At 47.7% G+C, this 22744-nt stretch overlaps 4 protein-coding genes across 5 annotated transcripts; 3 read left to right on the top strand and 1 right to left on the bottom strand.

Annotated features, from left to right (window-relative positions):
- Positions 1-602: 602 nt before the first annotated feature.
- On the top strand, positions 603-5588 carry TOC75-III (translocon at the outer envelope membrane of chloroplasts 75-III). Its single transcript, XM_048715650.2, has 7 exons — positions 603-1871; positions 2605-2826; positions 2960-3067; positions 3775-3969; positions 4070-4318; positions 4505-4759; positions 4975-5588. Exons 1-7 carry the CDS (start codon positions 699-701, stop codon positions 5212-5214), a joined length of 2442 nt encoding a protein of 813 aa, XP_048571607.1. The 5' UTR covers positions 603-698; the 3' UTR covers positions 5215-5588.
- A 4787-nt stretch (positions 5589-10375) lies between these two features.
- Positions 10376-12499, top strand: LOC125552172 (pentatricopeptide repeat-containing protein At5g59600-like). The gene has a single exon (XM_048715652.2). The coding sequence runs from the start codon at positions 10523-10525 to the stop codon at positions 11924-11926; it is 1404 nt and encodes a 467-aa protein (XP_048571609.1). The 5' UTR covers positions 10376-10522; the 3' UTR covers positions 11927-12499.
- A 44-nt stretch (positions 12500-12543) lies between these two features.
- Positions 12544-15900, bottom strand: LOC125552171 (uncharacterized). The gene is made up of 6 exons (XM_048715651.2): positions 15611-15900; positions 15373-15518; positions 14681-14731; positions 13654-13875; positions 13462-13564; positions 12544-13379 (listed from the first exon to the last, which is right to left on the bottom strand). The coding sequence occupies exons 1-6, from the start codon at positions 15694-15696 to the stop codon at positions 12842-12844; spliced, it is 1146 nt and encodes a 381-aa protein (XP_048571608.1). The 5' UTR covers positions 15697-15900; the 3' UTR covers positions 12544-12841.
- Positions 15901-16040: 140 nt separating this feature from the next.
- On the top strand, positions 16041-22428 carry LOC125552173 (uncharacterized). Of its 2 annotated transcripts, none has more exons than XM_048715654.2 (3): positions 16041-16398; positions 18539-18732; positions 22174-22428. In XM_048715654.2, exons 1-2 carry the CDS (start codon positions 16108-16110, stop codon positions 18674-18676), a joined length of 429 nt encoding a protein of 142 aa, XP_048571611.2. In that variant the 5' UTR covers positions 16041-16107; the 3' UTR covers positions 18677-18732; positions 22174-22428. The 2 variants fall into 2 exon arrangements, with proteins under 2 accessions (XP_048571611.2, XP_048571610.2); XM_048715653.2 differs by having other exon boundaries at positions 16063-16398; positions 22179-22428.
- The last annotated feature ends 316 nt before the right edge of the window (positions 22429-22744 follow it).

The raw sequence follows: 22744 nt of genomic DNA, 5'->3' as shown, positions 1-22744 counted from the left end.
TTGCACCTGCTCATCCAAAAGCACAAACACATGCAACCAAACAACATGCACCCATCTGGCCTTGATGCAATGTAAGCAACCAACCAACACACAGATGTTGGGTTTTGCTTGCATATGCTCAGCCAGGCCCAACTGTTTCTATAGGCTCTTATGGTGTTTTCTTCTCTGAGACAACGATTTGCTTTGTAGATTGTGATCGCCAGCATCTCCTGGTCTACATTGATGATTTTTCAGCTGCTACTTCTACAAGTTCATGAGTTTAATTTGTGGCCGGTAGATTCATGATGGAAGATGACTTTGATATCCTCAAGATTTTTAAATGTAATTTTATTTTCTATAAGGGCGTGTTTGTAAGGATATTTGATACTTTGTATATGACCTTAGGTTTTCCGAAAACAACACATTGGTATATTGTTTTCGCAATCTAAAGCAGCATCAAAATTTAATTTAAAAGCCTCTCAAAAAAATTTAATTTAAAAGAAAAAATAGCCATAGGCCGGTGGCAGTTGGCACCAATGGGAGAGTCGGGTGGCAGCACGCCGCCACGCAAAGGCACAGCACAGCTAAACCCTCAACAAAAACGCGAAGCGGGGGGCAGAGGATAGGGAAGAAACCCTTGCCCAGCTCCAGCCTCCAGGAGAGGAAGACCTCGCCCCCCTCCCCTCCCCTCCCCCTCTCACCTAATCCGCGGCAGCCAAATGGCGCTCACCTCCCAGAGCCTCTTCTTCACCCCGTCGCCCGCCGGGCCTTCCAGGCGAGGCCGGGGGCGCCCCGTCACCATGTCCGCCGCCGCATCGCACAACTCGCAGCCCCGAAACAACCCCTTCGCCGTCTCATCCTCCGCCCCCAAATCCGAATCCAAGACCTCCAAAACCGACCTTGCCCTTGGCTCCGCCATCGCCGCCGCCGCCTCCGGCGCTTTCCTCCTCGCCTCCTCTGGCGGCTTTGGGGGCGGCCCCGGGGGCCCCCTCGGCGGGGGAGGCGGATGGGGCGGCGGCGGCGGTGGTGCCGGTGGTGGAGGCGGCGGCGGCGGCGGCGGCGGGGGCTTCTGGTCGCGGATCTTCTCCGCCGGCGCGGCGAATGCCGACGACAAGTCGTCGCCCGACTGGGACCCGCATGGCCTCCCGGCCAACATCACGGTGCCGCTCTCGAAGCTGAGCGGGCTGAAGAGATACAAGTTGTCGGAGCTCAAGTTCTTCGACCGTGCCGCGCCTGGCGGAGGTGGCGCCACGGATGCCGGGCCAGAGGACTCCTTCTTCGAGATGGTTACCCTGCAGCCAGGCGGCGTGTACACCAAGTCGCAGCTTCTGAAGGAGCTCGAGACGCTAGTCTCCTGCGGCATGTTCGAGCGGGTTGACCTAGAAGGGAAGGCCAAACCTGACGGCACCCTTGGCCTCACCGTCTCCTTCACAGAGAGCGTCTGGAGTGCAGCCAAGCAGTTCAAGTGCATCAATGTTGGGCTTATGGCTCAGTCGGGCCAGGCTGACTTCGATCAGGACATGACTGAGAGGGAGAAGATGGACTACCTTCGGAAGCAGGAACGTGATTACCAGCAGCGTGTCCGCGGCGCCATGCCGTGCATTTTGCCAGAGTCCGTCCGAGGGGAGGTTCTGGCAATGATGAAAAAACAGGAGAAGGTGAGTGCCAGGATGCTGCAGAAGATCAGGGACCATGTTCAGAAATGGTACCACAATGAGGGCTTTGTATGCGCACAAGTGGTGAACTTTGGAAATCTTAACACCAGTGAGGTTGTGTGTGAGGTCGTCGAGGGGGACATAACCAAAGTGGAGTACCAGTTCCAGGATAAGCTAGGGAATTTTGTGGAAGGGAATACCCAAATTCCTATCATTGACCGGGAGCTGCCCCAGCAGGTATACCGCACACCACTAGCGTCTAAAACAAACACAAGAGGACAGTTTTATTAGCAGTACTATGATGTTGTACAGTCAATTAAGATGTTAAAGTTTAGCATCTAGTGATATCTGTGGCATTTCATTTTGAATAGTGGAGTAAATTTAGCTTCTGTGATGTTTCTGACATTTTATTTTGACCAATGCACTATGTTGTGACTTGTCAGTCGTTTTAGCAAGGTTTATGTGTAGTAGTAGTTCCAATATCCTGTCGAATTAGGATGGCATTGGGTTCTCTTGACAGTTGGGTGCCCCAGCAGGTATACTGAGTACCACTAGCTTATGAAACAAACATGGGAGTTTTATTAGCACTACTATGTTCCAATATCCTGTTGAACTAGGATGTCCTTGGGTTATCCTGACAGTTGGAAACTTTCTTTTAGTGCTTCTGTGTAATTTTGTTAATGTGCTGTTTAGCTACAAGAGTAGCAGCCAAGACCATACCCTTTCATGATGCATGGTTTGATGATTGTAGTATGACAGACCACTTTTTGCTTCATACTTACTGCTACTGTTAGTATGGTCTCCTTGTGCATGCCTTCAATAAAGATGAGTGTTTTCTTGTGCTGACTGATATTGAATTTGATCACGATTCTCAGATGCTCATTTTGCTGCTATCATTGTTTTCCAATGGATTATCTGTTATTATTTCTGGGACTTCAGCATTTAACTTGTACTTCTACTGCTCTTACAGCTTCGACCTGGTCATATCTTTAATATTGGAGCAGGAAAGCAAGCCCTGAAGAATATAAATTCGCTCGCGTTATTCTCCAATATAGAAGTGAATCCACGTCCTGATGAGACAAAAGAAGGTGGTATTGTAGTTGAAATTAAGCTTAAGGAACTAGAACCAAAGTCTGCTGAAGTAAGCACAGAGTGGAGTATTGTACCTGGACGTCAAGGCAGGCCCACCCTGGTAATATACCTACTGATTTTGCAGCTTTCTGTTCTCTGCGAATTCTTCATTTAAAATACATGATTAATGAGTAAACTACAGAACATTGCAATCCTGTTATGCGCCAGTGTATCTGATAAAAAAATTCTTTTAGGCATCCATTCAACCTGGAGGAACTGTGTCATTTGAACACCGCAACATCTATGGTCTTAACAGATCCATTGTTGGTTCCGTTACATCCAGTAACCTGCTCAACCCTCAGGTTAGTTGGTGATGTGTTATCCTTTTCTTGTGGTTTTTGATTGTTTGCTTATAATTACTGTTAGATAATTCATTGAGGAATATTTTTTGGCAAGGACTCGCAGGATAATTTAAGCATGTTCCTATATTTATCTGTTTTCTTTATCACGATAACATCTAGGGAGTGTACATCTGTACATGTCTACACTTTTTCCTGTGAAATCCTTAAAACAAAATTTAACTTTAATTGCCTGCTACGATATAAAAGAAAAGAATAGTCCATGTTGTAACTGTTAGATAAAGTGCAACCCTGTGCAAGACACACATACATGTCTGCTAATTCATTGAGGAATCTTTTTTGGCATAGACTCGCAGGATAAGTTAAGCATGTTCCGATATTTACCTGTTTTCTTTATCACGCTACCATCTCGGAAGTGTACATCTGTACATGTCTACACTTTTGTCTGCAAAATCCTTAAACAGAATTTAACTTCAATTGCCATGTTGTAACTGTTAGATAAAGTGCAGCCCTGTGTAAGACACACAATACATGTCTGCTAACGTGCTAGCACCATCAACAAGAATTGATTCGTTTCGTTCTGGCCATGTATTTGTCAGTCGTTAGATAACCTAATATGGATCTAGCATTCCTTCCTGAGAAGTTTTATCAATTCTGAATTTTGTTTTTCCACATGTATGTGCTTATCCATGTGTTTTGTGGGTCCTTAGGATGATCTTTCATTCAAGCTTGAATATGTCCATCCGTATTTGGACGGCGTGGATGACCGTAATAAGAACCGCACCTTCAAAACTAGCTGCTTCAACACCAGGAAATTGAGTCCTGTCTTTGTTGCTGGCCCCAATATGGATGAAGCTCCACCTGTGTGGGTTGACCGAGTTGGATTTAAAGCCAACATAACAGAGGTTTGCACAAATTGATATCACCTTGTACTTCTTTTGTTTTTCATAAACTACTATTCAAGAAATGTCTCTAACATGAGGAAAATACACTTATGGATTTCAGAGCTTCACAAGGCAGAGCAAATTCACATATGGCCTCGTGGTGGAAGAAATCACAACACGTGATGAAACCAACAGTATCTGTACACATGGTTCTCGGGCAATGCCTAGTGGCGGCTTGAGCATGGATGGACCTCCCACAACCCTCAGTGGTACTGGTGTAGATCGAATGGCATTTCTACAAGCAAATATTACTCGAGACAATACAGAATTTGTAAACGGTGCAGTCATTGGCGACAGATGTATTTTCCAGGTATGCTGACCTGCAGCCTTATGTTTCTTAAAACACAAAGCAAACAGTCTGTAGTTTATTTGTTAAATGTTTTGTTAGCTCTGCAAGCCTGTGAACTTGTCTCTGTTACTGTCTAATACCATCATGTGCTCGTAGAAAATTTTCCGTGGCGATATATTCTTATGAGAATTTTCTTGTTAACTGCAGTTGGATCAAGGTCTTGGCATCGGAAGCAAAAGCCCACTCTTCAACCGTCATCAGCTTACATTGACAAAGTTCATTAATTTAAATAATCAAGAGAAAGGTGTTGGCAAGCCGCTGCCAGCTGTGTTGGTTCTTCATGGTCATTATGCAGGTTGTGTAGGAGATCTGCCAAGCTATGATGCATTTACACTTGGAGGGCCTTACTCAGTTAGGGGCTATGGTATGGGTGAACTGGGTGCATCTAGGAATGTTCTGGAGGTGAGTATTACTACAGAACCTTGGAATTTAGTCTGATGCATCATTTTTCACATCAATAATGTTGTGTTTTGTGAGTTACTGCTTTTCTTTTGATTTGTTTCATTAGATTGGACAAGTTGAAATAATTGACATGTGTCATCACATAATTTAGTGTAAGATATGTTGGTCATTGCTTTGTTGGCAACTCATGTTTATTTGCCTCTTAATCCACACAGGTTGCTGGTGAGGTGCGCATACCCGTGAAGAACACATATGTTTATGGATTTGCTGAGCATGGCACCGACCTTGGGAGTTCCAAGGATGTGAAAGGGAACCCTACTGAGTTCTTCCGACGCGTTGGCCATGGATCTTCTTATGGTGTTGGCGTCAAGCTTGGTTTGGTAAGAGGAGAGTACATCGTAGATCACAATACTGGGGCTGGAACCGTCTTCTTCAGATTTGGCGAGAGATTCTGAGTGCATTTCATTAAGCACACATCTTCAAGACGGGATGTTTAATGCATAATTGAGGCGTTGAGTCTCGAAGTGGCTATGCATGTGTGTGTGAGCGGGCAGGTGGCTTGTGTTCTGCTGAATAATGAAGTTTTGTTCCTTTGGTGAGGAAGAGAGATAAGTTAGTGTCAGGGTGAGTTGTTTGCTTGTAGTAGGAAGTAAGATTTGTTTTGCAGAGCTTGAAGCTGGTTGAATAGATGAAAGCTGAGCTCCTAGTGTTACCAAGGAATATGTTTTGGCAAGGCTTTGTGTCATGGTCAATTTGTTTCCATGTAACACTTTGTTGTTCAGTCGGTTAGCTTAATTGACAATGCAGTGTTGCGCCTTTCACGTATTTATTATACGATGTAGCTAACTTATGGTGGGTGGTAACTCACCTGTTCATCTGTTAATCGTTTCTAATATGTGTTCAACCAATATGAGGGTTTCTTGTTTGTATATCGGTGCTGTTTGCAGTTCGACGTATAGGTTGATTAGTTTCCTAATAATTTAGAGAAACTATCCCTGTGTCCCAAATTAAGGGTCTGTTCGGCAATCCATCAGCTCCTCAAAATACGTGGAGCTGGGGAGCATCGTTTTGCCTGCCCTGAAATTTCTAAGCTCCGGGAGGTGAGGGACACCGAACGGCCCCAAGTGTCGAAATTTCTAAGCTCCGGGAGCTGAGGGACACCGAACGACCCCAAGTGTCTTGGTTTTAGGACCCTTATTTTGTCTGAAGTGTCTTGACTTTAGGATTTGGGACGGAGGAAGTACTCCCTCCATTTTATAATGTAGTGCTTCCTTTATCCTTATGCTTTAACTTTGACCTTTAATTTAATTACCAAGACTAATTGTGACGGGAGCAAAAACTATATCAGTGAATTCGTATTCGAAAGAAGTTTTCAGTTATATTATAATTTTTTCTTCCACCGCAGTTGGTCTTGTTGGTTAAATTTATGGTTAAAATTAAACCTCGAAAAACGTGAACGCACTATATTTTAAAATGGAGGGAGTACTACAAACCGACAGCCAGTACGCCCAGTTGGTTTTAGATATGGTCAAGAAGTCTAATCCAAACACGGGACGGATCCAATGTTTGGCGCCCCAGTCACGACCTCTATTTATAACTCAAAAAATAGGAATCTGAGAGTCCCTAATCCCCCGATACCTGTCGCCCCATGGCCACGCCGACTGTCGACGACGATGCCACCAGCGGAAGCAGCTCCCCTAATTGGATCCTCCTCGACACCGCGACGAGATGCGGCAAGTACCGCTGGGAGAGCCTGGCCTCCGCCACAGCCCAGCCTTCCACCGCGAAAGCCCTGGTGAAATACGAAAACCTGGCGCGGGCGGTGCCCGAGGTGGACGTGGAGGTGGAGGTGTCCTTCCGGCTCCTCCACCCGCCGGAGGTCTCCTCCTTCGTCATCCGCTGCCGCTGCGTGCAGGATGAAGCCTTGCTCTTCGAGAACGACTCCTCCGTGGTCGGCGCTGGGGGCGACGTCGCGCTTCTCCACGTCACCTTGATGCGAAACCGGTCACGGTCGGCGCATTATCTCGTGTACCGGTGGGGGGCGGGCCGCGGGAGCCCGGCGTCGCTCGAGCCGCTCCCGCCGCTTCAACCGCCTCAAGGCGCCCGGCATCCTGCCCCGCGGCGGCGGGGGCGCCTACGTGGTGGCCGTCGGCGTCGGCGTCAAGTACGTCGACGGCGGCCGCGCCCGCGACTACGAGCTCCTGCTCTACTCGTCCAGGACCAAGGCCTGGAGCACGAGGCTGGCCCCGCTCGACCCCCGCACCGGCCAGAACTACGTGTGGAGCCACAGGACGGACAAGGTGATCGCCGTCGGGGCAGACTCGCTGGGCTGGGTGGACCTCTGGTGGGGCATCGTGGTGTGCAACCTCGCCGACGACGACGAGGGCTTCACCACGCGCTTCGTCCCGCTGCCCGGTCCGACGCCCGGCAACGAGCATCGCTTCGCGGCGTGCTGCGCTCGGTCGCTACGGGACGTCGTCTGCGTCGGCGACCTGCTCAAGTTTGTGGAGATACATTTTCATGGAGACGAAGACGGCGACGAGGAGGACGATGGCGTGACCTTGGAGGGTAGACGTGTCGACTTCGGCTGAAGGCGACTGCTTGGAATATGATGCTTTCTTCAGGGGACTGGCATGCCGGCTGTACCGTGGACACCGACGACATCCCGTTAAGTGATGAAATGCACTCCTTTTTACAGCATAAGCTGCCGGAAGTCAAGGCAGAAAAGCTATCCTGGAGCAACCTTATTTGGTATGGCCCCACCCTGAGCATGGACGACGATGTTCTTTACATGATATTCAGGCGAATCATGTATCCTGGACACGACGAGGAATGGCAGGTTGAGGTTGACATGAAAAATAGTGCACTCGAAATCGTCTCTTTTACTGCCGAAGAGAAGCACTTTTGCGACCCGACCTATCGCCCAATTGATTTGTCCAAGAATCAGCCAATGTCGAATCATCACAATGTTGAACCCCAGGCGTAATGGGGTTAGTCTTCATCTGGATGTTTTCAGACACTTTGGTACTATGTAAAGTGTTGCACAAGTTTTCTCTGTTACTCTTGTTATTATACTTTTCTAGCGGGGTAAATGATTTGCCTTTTTTCATCATCTATTAAAAAGAAGTGTTTACGGGTGGCGAAATATTTTGGAATTGCGTTGGTTCCAATTATCTATGAAACAAAACAAGCATAACTCTATAAGACATTCACTTTCGGAAATCATAATGAACGAACGTTCTCGTTCTCTGGGAATGTTCTTGGCGCGACACATCGTGGTGTGTCGATCCACGACATGGTGACCCCTGTGGCGCAAACCATTTGCTTCATTTTCCCCTCGCGCGACAGCTCAAACCGGTCAATCCCTTCTCCTTCCGCATCGCTGCTTACTCTCTCCCTCCAAATCTCATTCAGATGACAACTTCATGTGTTGTCTATAGATGGAAATCCTGAAGTAGTGGCACTTTTACTTTAATTTTATCTAGAGCATGGCAACTCCTGTATTAGGCTTTTATACATGGAATCCCTTTTTGAATCTTTTTTTTGCATCATGTAGCATGACAACTTTTGTGCTACAACACGACAATTCTCTTTGTTGTAGCATGTCAATTTTCTCTAATATAGAGCAAAAGCATTAGTCATAACACAAAACGGTGCATTCCTGTTGATATTCCAAGCTGCTTTGGCATGAGCCTGAAAATCACTCTTCATTAAACACCAATTCTCAAACTTAAACGATTGTTTCGGCCTACGAAACTGCCATATAATAGGAGCATGGTCACTCAAAATAATCGGAAAATTAAGCGCTTTCGTGTTAGGGCAAACAACACACCAATCAGAATTAATAAGATAACGGTCTAAATGTTGGTAAAGAGGATTGAAAGTATGTTGTCTAGTGCGCCAAGTATAAGTCGGACTGCTGTAACTGATGTCAAAGAGACCACGGTTCTTCACCAAAGTGTGGAAAGCAGTCATACGGTAATAACTTACATTGACATTACATTTATCTACATCATACATGATATCGTTAAGGTCTCCCATACATATCATAGGCTTTACATAGGTCATCATGCACAAAATTCTCAACCGCTCCCATATTACATTAGTCTGGCAGTGGTATGGGTCTCCACAGATACATACAAAACCAAACTCAATACCCGTGGCTATATGAATTACATTTGCTAAGATAGCATAAAATGAGGCACTATCCACATAGACATTCAGCTCATCATTCCACATCAGCCATAATCCTCCAAAAGATCCCCTTGAAGGAACTACAATGCTATCGAAGATATCAAAACAGTTTATAAGATCATTGGAGGAAACTTTAGAGGATTTAATTTTTGAAGTAAAAATTACCAGTGCCAATGTGGAGTGGATGAGGTTTGCCAGGAACGACATACACTCATTGCGGAGTCCCCACCCCATACCCCGACAATTCCATGAGATCATCTTCATGGTGCCGGTGGCAGGTAAGAGCCCAGTGTCACTTCTCAATTAGAGATTGAAAGATTCTCCCAGTGTGACCTTCAACACATACGGGACCATCGTAGAGGGGCAATCCGGCAACCAGTGCTAGAAGAGACTGCCGGGAGCGACTGATATGGTGTGGAGAGGGTAGGGGACGATGGAATGGCCCGATCAAGAAGGGAGAGAAACCAGAGACGAGTGGCAGGGTGGGAATAGGGGCCAGCGTAAGCGGGAAGGCAAATACGAGAGAAGAGCATATGTGAGGTGGGCAAATGTGGGGATCAGCCGCTGCCGCTGGGATAAGCGAAATCGGCAAGCAACAACCCAAATAGAGAAGGAAGGCCCTTCAGAAAATATAGGGAAGGAAGGCCAGTCTAGGTGAGTATAGAAGCAACGATATGGGGGAGGAATCGGAAGGGAGAGAGCGGGAGAAGGAGAACTGGGGAAGAGATCAGGAAGAGGGGGAATTAGGGAGGAGATCATTCGAGGGAGATCCGAAGGAGGAGGAAGACGACAAGATGTCAGTCACCGGCATATCGCCAATCGACAAGGGTAGTTGTTGGAGAGATTTTCCGAGGTCCAAAACCCTAATAAGACAATTATGCTTTAAAATAAAGTTGTTGATTTTCTTTCTTTCTTAGTAATACGTGTTTCATTATATCATAGGATGATAGTACAAGCCATTTATATACGGACCTAAAAAAACAAAAAAGACAATAAAATGCTAGCCTTTGCACAAAGAAATATTAGTCAAGAAGTAAAATTACAATCAAGACCGAAGAATCATCTAAGCTTGACATCAATGCCTGTCACTTCCCTCTGACACCACCACAAAAGTAACCAAAGGAAAAAAATGACGGATCACCTTCACACCAAGCTCGATGCGGCTCTATCGCTGATATGCAACTTTGCGGAGCTCCAAGTTAGCTCATCAATGGCAAAAACATTACCGTTGAACAAATCAAACAATGACATCACCCGAACACGCCATCAAACTCCAGCTCTGGCACCATCACACGACTAGAACTTTGGAGGAGAAAACCATACCTATCATTCACGAACCACAAACCCAGCACAATCATTTCAGATGCCACTGATACATACCACAATCTGCATTTGCTACTGAACTACCTTTAAGACTCCGCAGTCTGGAAGTACGAGTGTGTATTTCAGGCTGTTCGGAATTCCACCAGCTCCACGAAATTCAGGAAATAGCTGCTCCGCAGTTTTCAACTACAACTTGGCCAACTTTGGAAGTGGAGTTGTGGAGAGGGCCTTCGAGTCGGCAAGCAAATGCGCGGAGCCGAAACTAGCTCATGGATGAAGCAGCTCGCCAGCTCTTCCCGGCAAGGTCGCCACGGCCACGCGCTCCATCTCTTTTTCACCCGCCTGAGCCTCCAGGCCAGCATCGCCGGCACGGTGGACCCCTACCCTGCTTCCGTGCCGACCGCCCTCCGCGCCTGCGCGCACCTCGCCGACGCTGCCTCCGGCCGCCTCATCCACGCGCTCGTGCTCACGCGCCCCGCCCTCGCCTCGGACAAAGTCGTCGCGACCGCGCTGCTCGACATGTACGCCAAGTGCGGCCTCATTCCAAGCGCCCGCAAGGTGTTCGATGAAATGCCGGCGAGAGACCTCGTCGTCTGGAACGCGCTGCTCGCGGGCTACGCGCGGCACGGGCTTCCAGAGCACGCGCTGGCGCTGGCTGTCAAGATGCGGGGCCTCGGCCTGAGCCCCGATCTGGTCACCTGGAATGCTGCCGTGTCGGGCTTTGCCATGGCCGGCGATGGCAGAATGGCCAGCGATCTGGTCGGCGCCATGCAAGAGGACGGGTTCCAGCCAGATGTGGTGACATGGACGACGCTCGTCTCTGGCTCGGTGCTGAACTTCCAGTACGGCAGAGCGCGAACCCTGTTCCGGGAAATGGTGGCCGGTGGCGCCCGTGTCCTGCCAAGCTCGGCCACGCTTAGTAGCATCTTGCCAGCATTTGCCGGAGTCGGTGACACAAAGCATGGGAAGGAGGTCCACGGCTACGCTGTCGTGACCGGTGTCGAGCAGGAGCTCACGGTGAGCAGCGCGCTCGTCGACATGTACGCCAAGTCCGGGCTTGTGCACGAAGCGTGCCGCTTGTTCGACAAAATGGCAGAAAGGAGCACCGTGACATGGAATTCCATGATCTTCGGGCTGGCGAATTCCGGCCACTGCCGGGAAGCAGTCAGCCTCTTCGACCGGATGCTGGGCGAAGAAGCGACGCCGGACCACCTGACGTTCACCGCCGTTCTGACGGCTTGCAGCTACGGTGGCATGGTCGAGGCCGGGAAGGCATTGTACCAGCGCATGCGAGATGAGCGCGGCATCGTGCCGAGGCTGGAGCACTACGCCTGCATGGTGCATTTGCTGGGCCGAGCCGGGAGGCTCGTCGAGGCGCACGATTTCATCAGGGCGATGCCCGTGGAGCCCGACTGCTTCGTCTGGGGGGCGCTGCTCGGTGCCTGCCGGAGTCACGGGAACGTCGAGCTCGCGGAGCTGGCGGCGTCCCGCGTGCGCACCGTCGAGCCAGAAAACGCTGCGAGCTACGTGCTGCTCTCGGGCGCGCTGGCAGATGCTGGCAAGCAGAACGACGTTCTCAAGATCAAAAGGTTGGTGAAGAGACGGCGGCTGAAGAAGCTTGACGGTTGCAGCTGGCTAGAGACGTCCTAGCTATGGCAACGATAAGCAGGCTAAGAGCATTACTAGTAGAACCCTCAAACCTTCACTAGCATTTTAAGGGTCCAAAAAAAATTTTTTATACACTTTTACGGATTGAAAAACAGAGACAAAGATTAGAACTTTTAAACCCAACCCTTATAACGGAATATTCTCCATGAACGACGTTGTCGTTGCGCGCGGGAGGTTGACGGGGTGGCCGCCGGCGACGGGGGCGACTAGCAGCGGCGGTCGCGGGCGTGGATGCGAGAGTTGGGAGGATTTTTCCCTCCCGCGCGAGTATAACCGCCAAATGAGGGTTGGGATAGGTTTTGCTCCCCAACCCTTACTTTTGAGGATTGGGAAAGGGTTTAAGGATTGGACCTTTAAAAAAATTTGAGGGTTTGAGGGTTAAGGGGTTCTAGTCTATGGCTTTTTTTCGACGAAAACTGTAAAAAAGCAGTTATTTTTAGGGGTTTGAGGGCTCTACTAGTAATGCTCTAACATCATGTGCACTGTCGAGCAGTAGCACAATTATGTGATCATGGCGTGGGAAGAATAGCAGCAGCATGTGCAATGTCGAGCTCTGGTTAGTTCATTCGCTCCGTCACCTCCTTTCCACAAAACCTACATAATGACTTCTGCAATATTTATTTGTAATTATGGTTCATATTAGTACATACGACTGTCAATATTTAGACAACACATTACAATTACATACACATGCTCGAGCATAGGGTGACATTATTGCAGACTGCAAATTATACACAACACTCAACAACAAGATACCACTTCAGACTCGGATTATTGACTCGAATTACACAGTTGATAGAACTAGCCCTGACATTTCTAGCTATAGATAAAGGACATCAAACGCCTAGTCTCTCCTCTTCACGTAGGTGCCCAGTTCAGGATGATCAATTTGATCAATTACTCTGAGTTACCTGGTGCTGGACCTAGAAGCAGCATAATTCCTCCCGCAGTTCCATTTCCTGGATCTGATCTCTCATCAGGACTAGGAGGTGCCCTCTGCAATGGAGCTCGGCGCAGTGGCTCGAAGAATCTACCAGCCACATCAGGAGGTTGTTCAAAAGATTCCTCTCCAGGCAGAACGACAAATCCTTCCCGGTGAAGTGTGGATGGCTCATGGTAGCATGCAATCCACAATGAGTCAACGAGTTGCCTTTCCTCTCGTGCAGCATCAAGATCTTCAGGAGCCATCATCCTTATGCTCTGTATACGCCCCCAGAGAAGCCGTCGTAGCCTGTCCTGCTCTGCTAGTAAACTCCTATTCCCCAGTGTTGTGTCCTTTGCAAGCTCAAGCAGGCCTCCTAATGCCGCTTCTCGAACACCAGAGTCATCACTGGATACCAAACGCATCATAAGACGAGGAAATCCTAGCTGTGCAAATACCGAGCAATCGGAATGGCTTTCACTGAGCAGATAGTGAGTCAGGCTTAGTGCTTTCCTGTCAGAGAAGACACGTGTCTGTCACAAGCATGCTAGCGGGACATTTGGCGAATATACTCAGGCTAGATCAATTATGTTACCTCTGAAACCTTGCACTCTCTGTATTTAAGGCGTCTCTCAGTCCTGCATATCCATTGGCTAGACGAAATGCAGCAACTCCTGGTTTGTTGTTCCGAATCAAGGCTGAACATGATGAGAGCGAATTGTCAAACCAGAAACTTAACAGACACATATTGGGTACAGCATCTGAACAGAAAGAGGAAACTACTTACAGGATAGTGCACCAAGAGCCTTTATGCGTGCAGTGAGATCAGGATCTGATGTAAAATTGGATACAAGTGGCTCAAAACCACTAGCTTCCATGACCAGCTGCTGGCTAGTCGGATTGTTTTGAACAACCGTTGTTACCACATCAGCTGCTTTGGCTCGGATGCGTGCATTAGTATTTCTGAGGTACCTAATAACTGGAACCAAGCCACCAACAGAATGCAGATCTAGCATACCAGAGGAACAAACGGGGAAATCAATAAACAACGACCTGTAATCATAACTGAAAAGCTCACACAGGCAATATATTCACAATGCTTTGGTGATTGCATGACCCTTGTTTCTGCATTTCAAGCTTGTTATCGATCTATTCATTCATCAAACAATTCTGGGCACGCAACAATCTTTTGGACCCTAACAGATCAGCTCCCCTTGGAAGTTGTAATACTAGCATAGTGGAAGGGGAAGCTGAGAATTCACCTGAAGAGCAGTGTTTTATTGGCAAAACCCACTACAGTTGCCTCCATCCATTTGTTTAGCCACCTCAAGAGAAACTACATATCCCTTTGAATCATCCAGTGACGTGAATGTTTTCAGTTTGACACCAGTAAAGTATGTCTTCCAAGTGCTACCTTTGTTTCCTACAGATGGAACTGTAGGTTCAACTCAAGGTAATAAATCCGAGTTCACGTCACAGAAATGCAATAATAATAATAACAACAATACATCTGCAGAACTTTAGTGCTTTCACGATCACTAACCCGTAGCAGTGGAGTACTAAGGATGAGTTGCGGAAATCAGAAAGTTCAGTGGACACTGGGACTTCAATTGTTTAGAAATTAGAATAGTAAAAAATGTTGTGTAAGGACATTGCTTGACTGAGATCTCTGCGTGGCTGCGTGAGTATCCCAAGAGGACGTCAAAAGGATATGACTTATGCCTCCCATGCTAAGCCAATTCATACACCATAGTTGGACCATGGTATTCCATGAGTAGCAAGGAATGTAAAAATATAACAATGATCAGACATACCATTTGCTATGTCGATAGACTCGACATGTACTTGCAGCTCTGCGAGCAAATCTGCAACGGTCACAAGTAATTAATCAGCACCAATCAAGGGCAAACAAAAATACTAGTGTTATTGGGCTAAGATAAGATTATAACAAATGACAATCTTCAAAAGAGGCCTAACATTTTGAAGGACGAGACAAAGGGTTTTATTCCCGTTGACCTGAAAAGCTTTGGTGAATTATGAATACCAATCGCAATGTTACGGATTACAGAATATTCAGAATGCTGGAACATTCCTAACTGCCGCATATGTTTCACCTAAAAATTGTTCAAAATAATCATATTCCAATCTTTCTAAGGGCGGGCAAATTGTTACCACTATTCCACGCATCCAGCATCCTCAGTTTATCCAAATTCTCAAATCCACTCTAATACTACAAATCCACTGTCGCCAACCGGCAAGTGTGAATTACGAATACCAATCGCAATGTTGCGAATTACAGAATATTCAGAATGCTGGGAATATTCAGAATCGCATATGTTTCACCTAAATTGTTCAGAACCATGCATATTCCAGTCTTTTCAAGGGTGGGCAAATGGTTAGCACCACAATTCCACACATCCATCATCCTTACTCTATCATCAAAACTCTACAATCCAAGCTAATACTACCAATCGACCACCGTTCATCCTCGACGACTGATCCGTACCTTCGATGTCCTCGGGCGTGATGCCCTGCGCCTCCAGGACGGAGAGCGGGGTTCTCATCAGCAGCGCGATCTCCCTCAGACGGCCCACCACGTCCTCCGCCATGTGCCGCTCCACCGCCTCCGCCAGCCACCTCCGCTCCTCCTCACTGCACAACACAGCACACCACACGCTTGCCTCAGCCGCAGTCCAAATGAAAACAGCAGAAGACATAAAGCCTCCATTTTCCCTTCGCCCCACCTGATGTCGCGCGAAGGCCGCGCGCCGTCCATGTAGGAGAGGCTCCATTTGAGCAGCCTCGCCCAGCTCATCCGATCCCCGGCCATCCCGGACCTCTCCCGCTCCCGAATCACAATCCCACGACGCCGCCGGCGAAGCGAGGCGGAACCACCACCGGGCTGCGGTGTCGCGGTTAGTCGAGTGCGCTGCGGTGAGCGCTCGTTCGTTGGCTTTCTCTTCCTCGAGTGCGTGTCAGAGACAAACTGGCGAGGCGAATGCGGACGGGTCCGGCCGCGCGGCACAGCGGTGGCGTCCTCATCGGTTTCCTTCGTCTGGATGGGGATGGATTTCTCTGGAATTCTCTCGGCCGCTCGGCGCGCGACACGGCAGGCCTCGGCCCATCCACTCTGCCCGGTACGGGCCCATTGAGCGCCAGATTGGCCCATCCATTTCCCCGTTCGTTCCGACCGTTCATTTGCATCCCCTTTCCTTCCGCTGGCGCGAGGGACGGGAAGATAATGGCGGCAGCGTGCTCCCTCTCTCCCCTCCCTCTCGCGCCACCCGCGATACCCAGGCCAGCGCTCTTCTCGAGGTGCGTCGCTGCTCCGCGCCGTGGTAGGAATGCCGGGGCAGGCACCGGGCGCTTGCGCCTCGCCAGGAGGCTGCGCCCGCCTGCCGCCGCCATCGAAGAGGTGGAGCAGACCGAGGCCATGATGAGGGTGGCCGCCGACGACGACAGCATCACCGCCACCGTGGTGTCGGTGCTGCTCACGGTCTCGTTCGTCGGGCTCTCCCTCCTCACAATCGGGGTGCGTGACGCGTCTGTTCTTTGTTGTCTGTCGAATCAGTTCGCTCCCCCTTGAATAATGAATGGTGGGAACTACGTGGCCGAATTCTTTTTGATAAACCACGACGCCGAGGAAAAGATGGGAGCAGCAACGGCTCGCTCCCCCGACCCCGACCCTGCGCCCCTCCACCAGCCCTCACCGGCGGCGGCCACCCCGGCCCCGCCGGCCACCCTCTCAGCGCCTCGCGTACTCCCTCGCCCCCTGCCTGTAGGATTCGAGCGGAGAATGGAGGTCAGAGGGAGGTCCAGATCAACCGCTTGCGCTGCTCCAAGGCTGCGTCGACGACCACTCCGGCTCCGCCGCCCGCCGCCCCCGCCTCCATTGTCGGCTCCGTCTCCACTGAGCCGCCGGAGCCTCGGGCGTCCCCCAAAGTTGGGCTCCCCTAGCTCGATCCAGATCAGGCGGATCTGGATTCCGTCTCCCTGTCGCCTCCGGCTGACCGGAGCCCTGCTCCTGCAGATGTGACGGAGGTTCTGCTTGGGGCCAAGAGTGGCTGCACAGCCGTTGTTGGTGAGAAGGAGGTGGAGTTGGCTCTGCTGTTGCATCCGGCGGCCACACATGGCGTCGTCCCCTGTGTGCAGATCCTGCCTTGCCCCGATGTTGGGGATGGGGCCGAAGTTGCTGCCTTGGTTACGCAGTCGTCGCCGGGTGAAGATGCTGAGTTCGTGCCGTGCACGCCGCTGACCGTCGCCGAAGGCCGCACTTCCGGCGCTGCAATGATGGGGGAGCTGGCGCCGCTGGCGACGAATGCTGCTGTGGATTGTGTGTCATCAGCTTCTTGCTTTTCCGTGCCGTCTTCTTGTGATACAGCGCAGGCCGTGGATGCTCAGCCTGGGGAAGGTCCTTGGATTTTCGTAGGACGAAAGGGTCGTCCCCGTGGCGATGTGCGTTGTGACCATGCTTCTCAATCTGCAAAGCTTGTGCAAGCTGCGGCCTTCAGACGGAGAACCTATGGTCGATGTTTCCGCTGCTTGGCTCCGGACCACAAGGCCGCCTTCTGCCGCGACCCGATTCGATGCCTCACATGTCTCCGCTCTGGGCACCGTGAGAGGGATTGTTGCCTTCGCCTCTCCTCCGTCAGAGCTCCTCGCCGCTGTGCGCGTGCCTTTCCAGCTCCGCCATGTCCGTCCTCTGATAGCCGCTCTTGGGCTTCCGTTGTTGCTCCTGTAGTGCATGCTGAAGTTCTCGAGTCTGTGAGGTTTTCTGAAGCTTCTAGTGGAGGTAGTTCTGATCATGAGGTTGTGGCAAAATCTTCTGAATCCTTGCTTGCCTCGAGTGGTTCTGATCCTCAGGTCATGATGGAGCTGGCGCTCCGTCCATTGCATAAGCTTGAGGACTCTTTGTGCTTGTGGTTGGCACGTGCAACCAGCTTACTGGAGCGGGCGGAGGCATCAGTTGGTCTGCAGGGGTCGTTGCCGACGACGCAGGCGGCGCTGGTGGCAAACCACAGGGACCAAGGTACTGAGGACATTGGCAACACCATGCAGCCGCTGACCTTGGGGTTAGTTGCTCCGGTGGTGACCACTGAGATCAGCCTAGCTAGTTCTATCTCCGATGAAGTACAGGCTGTTGCAAAAGGCTGCGCTTTCGCGATTGATGAAGGTGACACTTTGCATGACTTAACCGAGCTGATCAAATGCCTCATTGCCATGCCTGCGATCACCCAGGGATTGATTCGCCTTGTCAAAGCGGAGCAGACCAAACATGCCAACCAGGTGGTATGTGCCACCGTGAGGGTCAACTCTGCAACATGTTAGTCGCCGCTTTGTTTCCTCTTCTACGGTATTTTTTATTTTGGGAGTAGTTCGCATGAGGTTTCGCGGGTTGGCTTGTTGCGAGGCGTCATCCGCGGTGTCGGGCGTTAGGTGTTTGAGTTCTAGTGTGGGCTTGGCCCTCGATGTATCGGTTTTCGCTCAGTTTTCCGGCAATTAACTGGGCAGCTATCTTCTTCTTAATTAATGAAAAAGGCAAAGCTTTTGCCTCTGTTTCGAAAAAAAAAATAATGAATGGTGGCGAATTGCGTTGATGGACAGTGTTATTTTTGGATTTCGGTGCTGATTTCGTAGGTATTTTCTGGTTCGTGTTTTTGCTGGAAATGCAGGTGATCTATCTGGCGGTGCAGGACTTCTTGCAGAAGAGGGAGAGTGAGAAGTTTGAGAGGGAGGAGGCTGAGAGGCAGAAAGAGGAGGCGAGGCAGAAGAGGGCCAAGGCCAGGGGAAAGAAAAGAAATCGACGATGACTGCTTCTTCAGTAACCTCAGTGTGAGAACCCATGGCTGGTTCTTCTGTAACCTCGGTGAGCAATTCTTAGCTTTTCTGCCTTTGCTTCTTGGAATGGCAGTAATATTAGATCCAATATTACAAATTTAGTATTGGTGAGTTTGTCTCATTTTCTACCAAGCACTAGAATATGACTAGCAAAATTATTCGACCAGACCTCCCAAAAAAAATGTATTCAGCCACCGTATATGCTACAAGCAGAAATTTGTACTTTAGCCGCGGGTAAAATGCTTACGGTGTGACAGCAAAACTCTATTACATGTTTTACCATCAGATGCATTGTCATACTGGACCAAAGAAACATCTCACACTCACATTTGAAAGTTTTTCTTTTAAAAATATCTCACAGAAACATGTTTTTAGATGGAAGACGTGCCCAGCTTTACAGATATGAAGTCCCAAACCGGCCATCAAGATAGCAAAACAGGATAAACTAATAGTAGCAATGTTCTATGAGTTCATCATTTTTACAAGAAAACTCTAGACAGAAGACAAATACAAAAGAACCAACACATCGAATTTTGTACTATGGATACAAAAGAACCATGACACTCGCATATGGACGTATTCATGCACACCTCAAAAAATAGTATTCAACCACCGTATATGCTACTATCAGAAATTTGTACTTCAGCCACAGAGCAGAAAAATGGAGAGGGGGTTTGCTGACCCATGGTTCAGCTGGTCCATATCTCTAAACCGCAGGATGCGGATTTTGGTATCTCGAGATCCATACAGCATTGTGAACTCAATGAGTATAGTGCACAATATCCAAAGTCTAATTAAAGTGCGTAGTATCCAATATTTACATTTTTAGAGCACCGGTTTTGTGCTTTTTTATCTCCCAGAGCACAAAATGGATCATTTATTCATAAAATTTTGCACCCATACAGAAGACGTGAACACATACAATGTCAAACAAAATACAGATTTTCTTCTAATGTATTTTTAACGATTTTACCATGTGTTGTGCTTTGCGTTCGCGTGCTAGGTGGGATTAAAAATATGATGAGCTACAGTAGCATATGCTGAAAAGCGTGTATCCCCACACGAATAAACGGTAGATAGCCATGGTTCAACCAACTATTAAAAAAAAGAATATGCATTGTCATACTGGATCAAAGGAAGAAACATCTCACACAAACATATGAAAGTTTTTCTTTTGAAAATATCTGACAAACTACATGTTTTTAGACTAAAGGCGTGAGGTGCGCCCAACTTTACAGATATATAAACCCTCAATTCGGCCATCAAGGTCACAAAAACAGGATAAAAATAACTGGAAAAAATGGTATACTGAGTTCATTAGTTTTACAAGAAACAAACAACAACAACCACAACAACCAGGTTGGGTTAGGCTAGAGTTGAAACCCATAAGATCTTGAAACCAAGTCATGGTTCTGGCACGTGGATAACTAACTTCCACGCACCCCTGTCCATGGCTAGTTCTTTGGTGATATTCCAGTCCTTCAGATCTCTCTTTACGACTCCTCCCATGTCAAGTTTGGTCTACCCCGGTCTCTCTTGATATTATAAGCACGCTTTAACCGTCCACTGTGCACTTACGCTTATGGAGGCCTGCGTTGTGTATGCGCAAACCATCTCAAACAATGTTGTGCAGTGATCTAATTGCTTTAACCGTCCGCTATGCACTAGTGCTTCTTGTCCTAAGACTTCACCGTCGGCATTGACATAACGTTAGATGGATGCTCTAGCCAAAGCTCACCCCATATAGCGCATTTTTATATGCAATACACTTTTATTTTGCCATACAGCTAATTTTTTGTTCAATTGGCCTAGTCTGCTTATCTTTCTGAATTCAAGAAAGCTAAACCCTGGATTGTGCATTAGAAGTGAGCATCATGGTTATACAATACTGTTCAAGTGCCCATAAGCATGTTAATTACTTTTTATTGCTACACTTGGGTTCCACCCTCAGAGAATTAATCTGGTGTTTTCTCCTGTTACGGTGCTTCCATGCCACGTCGACCAATGCTTACATGCACGCTCGTCGAAAGTCACATATGCATTTCTCTTAAGATGATTATTTTGTTGACAAGGGGAATGTGGACAGTGTCAACAATATATGATTACTGCTCTATACAACATCATTTTCACCACTTAATCCGCTTACATTCTCATAATCATTCACAGATGGCTATACCAGTTGGCTGATGTTAACACATCAGCTAATTTTGCATAGAACATGTTTCTCGAAAAATAAATGCACAGAATACATGTGGGCCTCTATCTTTTCTTTGTGACATTTTGGTATATAACAGGAAGGTAGAGAGAACATTTCAGGTCCTGCCACCCCATGAAAAATTATACTATTCTTTGTTGAAAATTCCAACAATATTGACATAGAATCAATCTATCAGGTCATATAATTTGTTATTTGAATCTGGCATAGATTTCCAAACAAAAAAGACAAATTCACCACCCAATCTTCTTACGTTCTTGATCATTCAGAAATGGAAGGATGGAGGTGATGCCAGCTGGCAGATGTTAATAGAGCAGCTAAATTTGCATCGAGCGCATGTGGGCCTCTGTCTTTTTCTTTGTGTCTATTTGGTACATAACAGGAAGGTAGAAACATGAGAACATATCAGGTCCTGTCACCCCTCGAAAAAATTGTATAATTCTTCATTGGAAATTCCGACAACATTGACATGGAATGGTCTATCATGTCATATAATTTGTTAGATGAATCTGATCTAGATTTCCAGACAAAAAAGACAAATTCACCACAGTTTGCTTACATTCTTAGCATCCTTCAGAAATGGAAGGATCGTGGTCATACCAGCTGGCAGATGTTAATAGAGCAGCTAAAAATTTGCATCAAACGCATGTGGGCCTCTGTATTTTCTTTGGGACTGGTTGGTAACAGGAAGGTAGAAAACATCAGATCATGTTAGGGCCTGCCACCCCTGGGAAAATGATACAGTTGTTCTTTGAGAGTTCCGATAACATGGATATAAAATCAATCTAACATGTCATATAATATCTTATAAAAATCTGGTCTAGAATCGGTGACCCAAAATAGAAAATTTGTTATGAGGGCAAAAGGATAAACATAAAGCTAATATTTATAGTTTTCTCTTTATACTTTATGCAGGAGGCTTGATTATATAAATGATTTATCTAAAGTTTTTTCTCGAAATTTTTGAATGACCACTCACATCGCTTTCGGAGGGACAGTAGCATGGTAGGCTGGTAGCACCATAATGTGATGGCAATGGATATGTTCTCCACAAAAACAGAAAAATAATGTTACTTGACCTTTCAAATTGGTCGTCTTTGTTTGCCTTTTTGAACTCGGAGCATGTATTTAGTCGTCCGTGTTGTATCTGTGGCTAGAATCCACTTTTGCCCTTTAGTAATTCCTGATGTTCAAAATTCCATTCGGCTATACTTTGAGTTATGCATTCACTCACGGTGTTCTATTCGGTATCAATGCAGATCATTCTCTGGGATATGATTTTTGTGCTGGTTTCGTGTCATTTTGACGTTGCGGCGGCTCCTTTCTCGTGTTAGTTCAGTTCAAATGAGCTCCGTGTCCTGTCAGTTATTCAGGATGTGAGTCGTGAGTAAGAGTGTATGTACTGCAAATGCATGGTAAATTATATATCTCGGTGAGTTGACTCGTCAACATGTTACACACGTGTCATTTTCATTTGAATACGAATCAGATGACATGCTTTTGATGATATATATATATAGACCAAAGAGGAATTCTCTTCCTCTTTTTGAAAAGAACACTATAGCACATTTTCGTTAGTCAAAATGAGGACCTAAAAACCGACGCCGACCGAATAAAACCTGATGCGTGCGGTCTTCCTTCCTGAAATGAGGCACCCTTCTGCTGTCGAGGCTAACCAACAGTTTGCTGAAAAGTTTGGACAACCCCAAAACACTTGCATTGAAAACAAAGGCCGAAGCACTAAACATCAAAGCAGCCTTTCTGCTGGTTGAATTTCTACACGCCGCATGATGATATATTTCAGAAGTTTTTTTTCTCTTTTGAG

Source organism: Triticum urartu, chromosome 4A (genome assembly GCF_056163025.1).
Source record: "Triticum urartu cultivar PI428250 chromosome 4A, HENAU_Tu73, whole genome shotgun sequence".
Lineage (NCBI taxonomy): Eukaryota > Viridiplantae > Streptophyta > Magnoliopsida > Poales > Poaceae > Triticum > Triticum urartu.
Note: the sequence above shows the minus strand (reverse complement) of the source record. Positions and strands in the feature narration are given on the sequence as shown.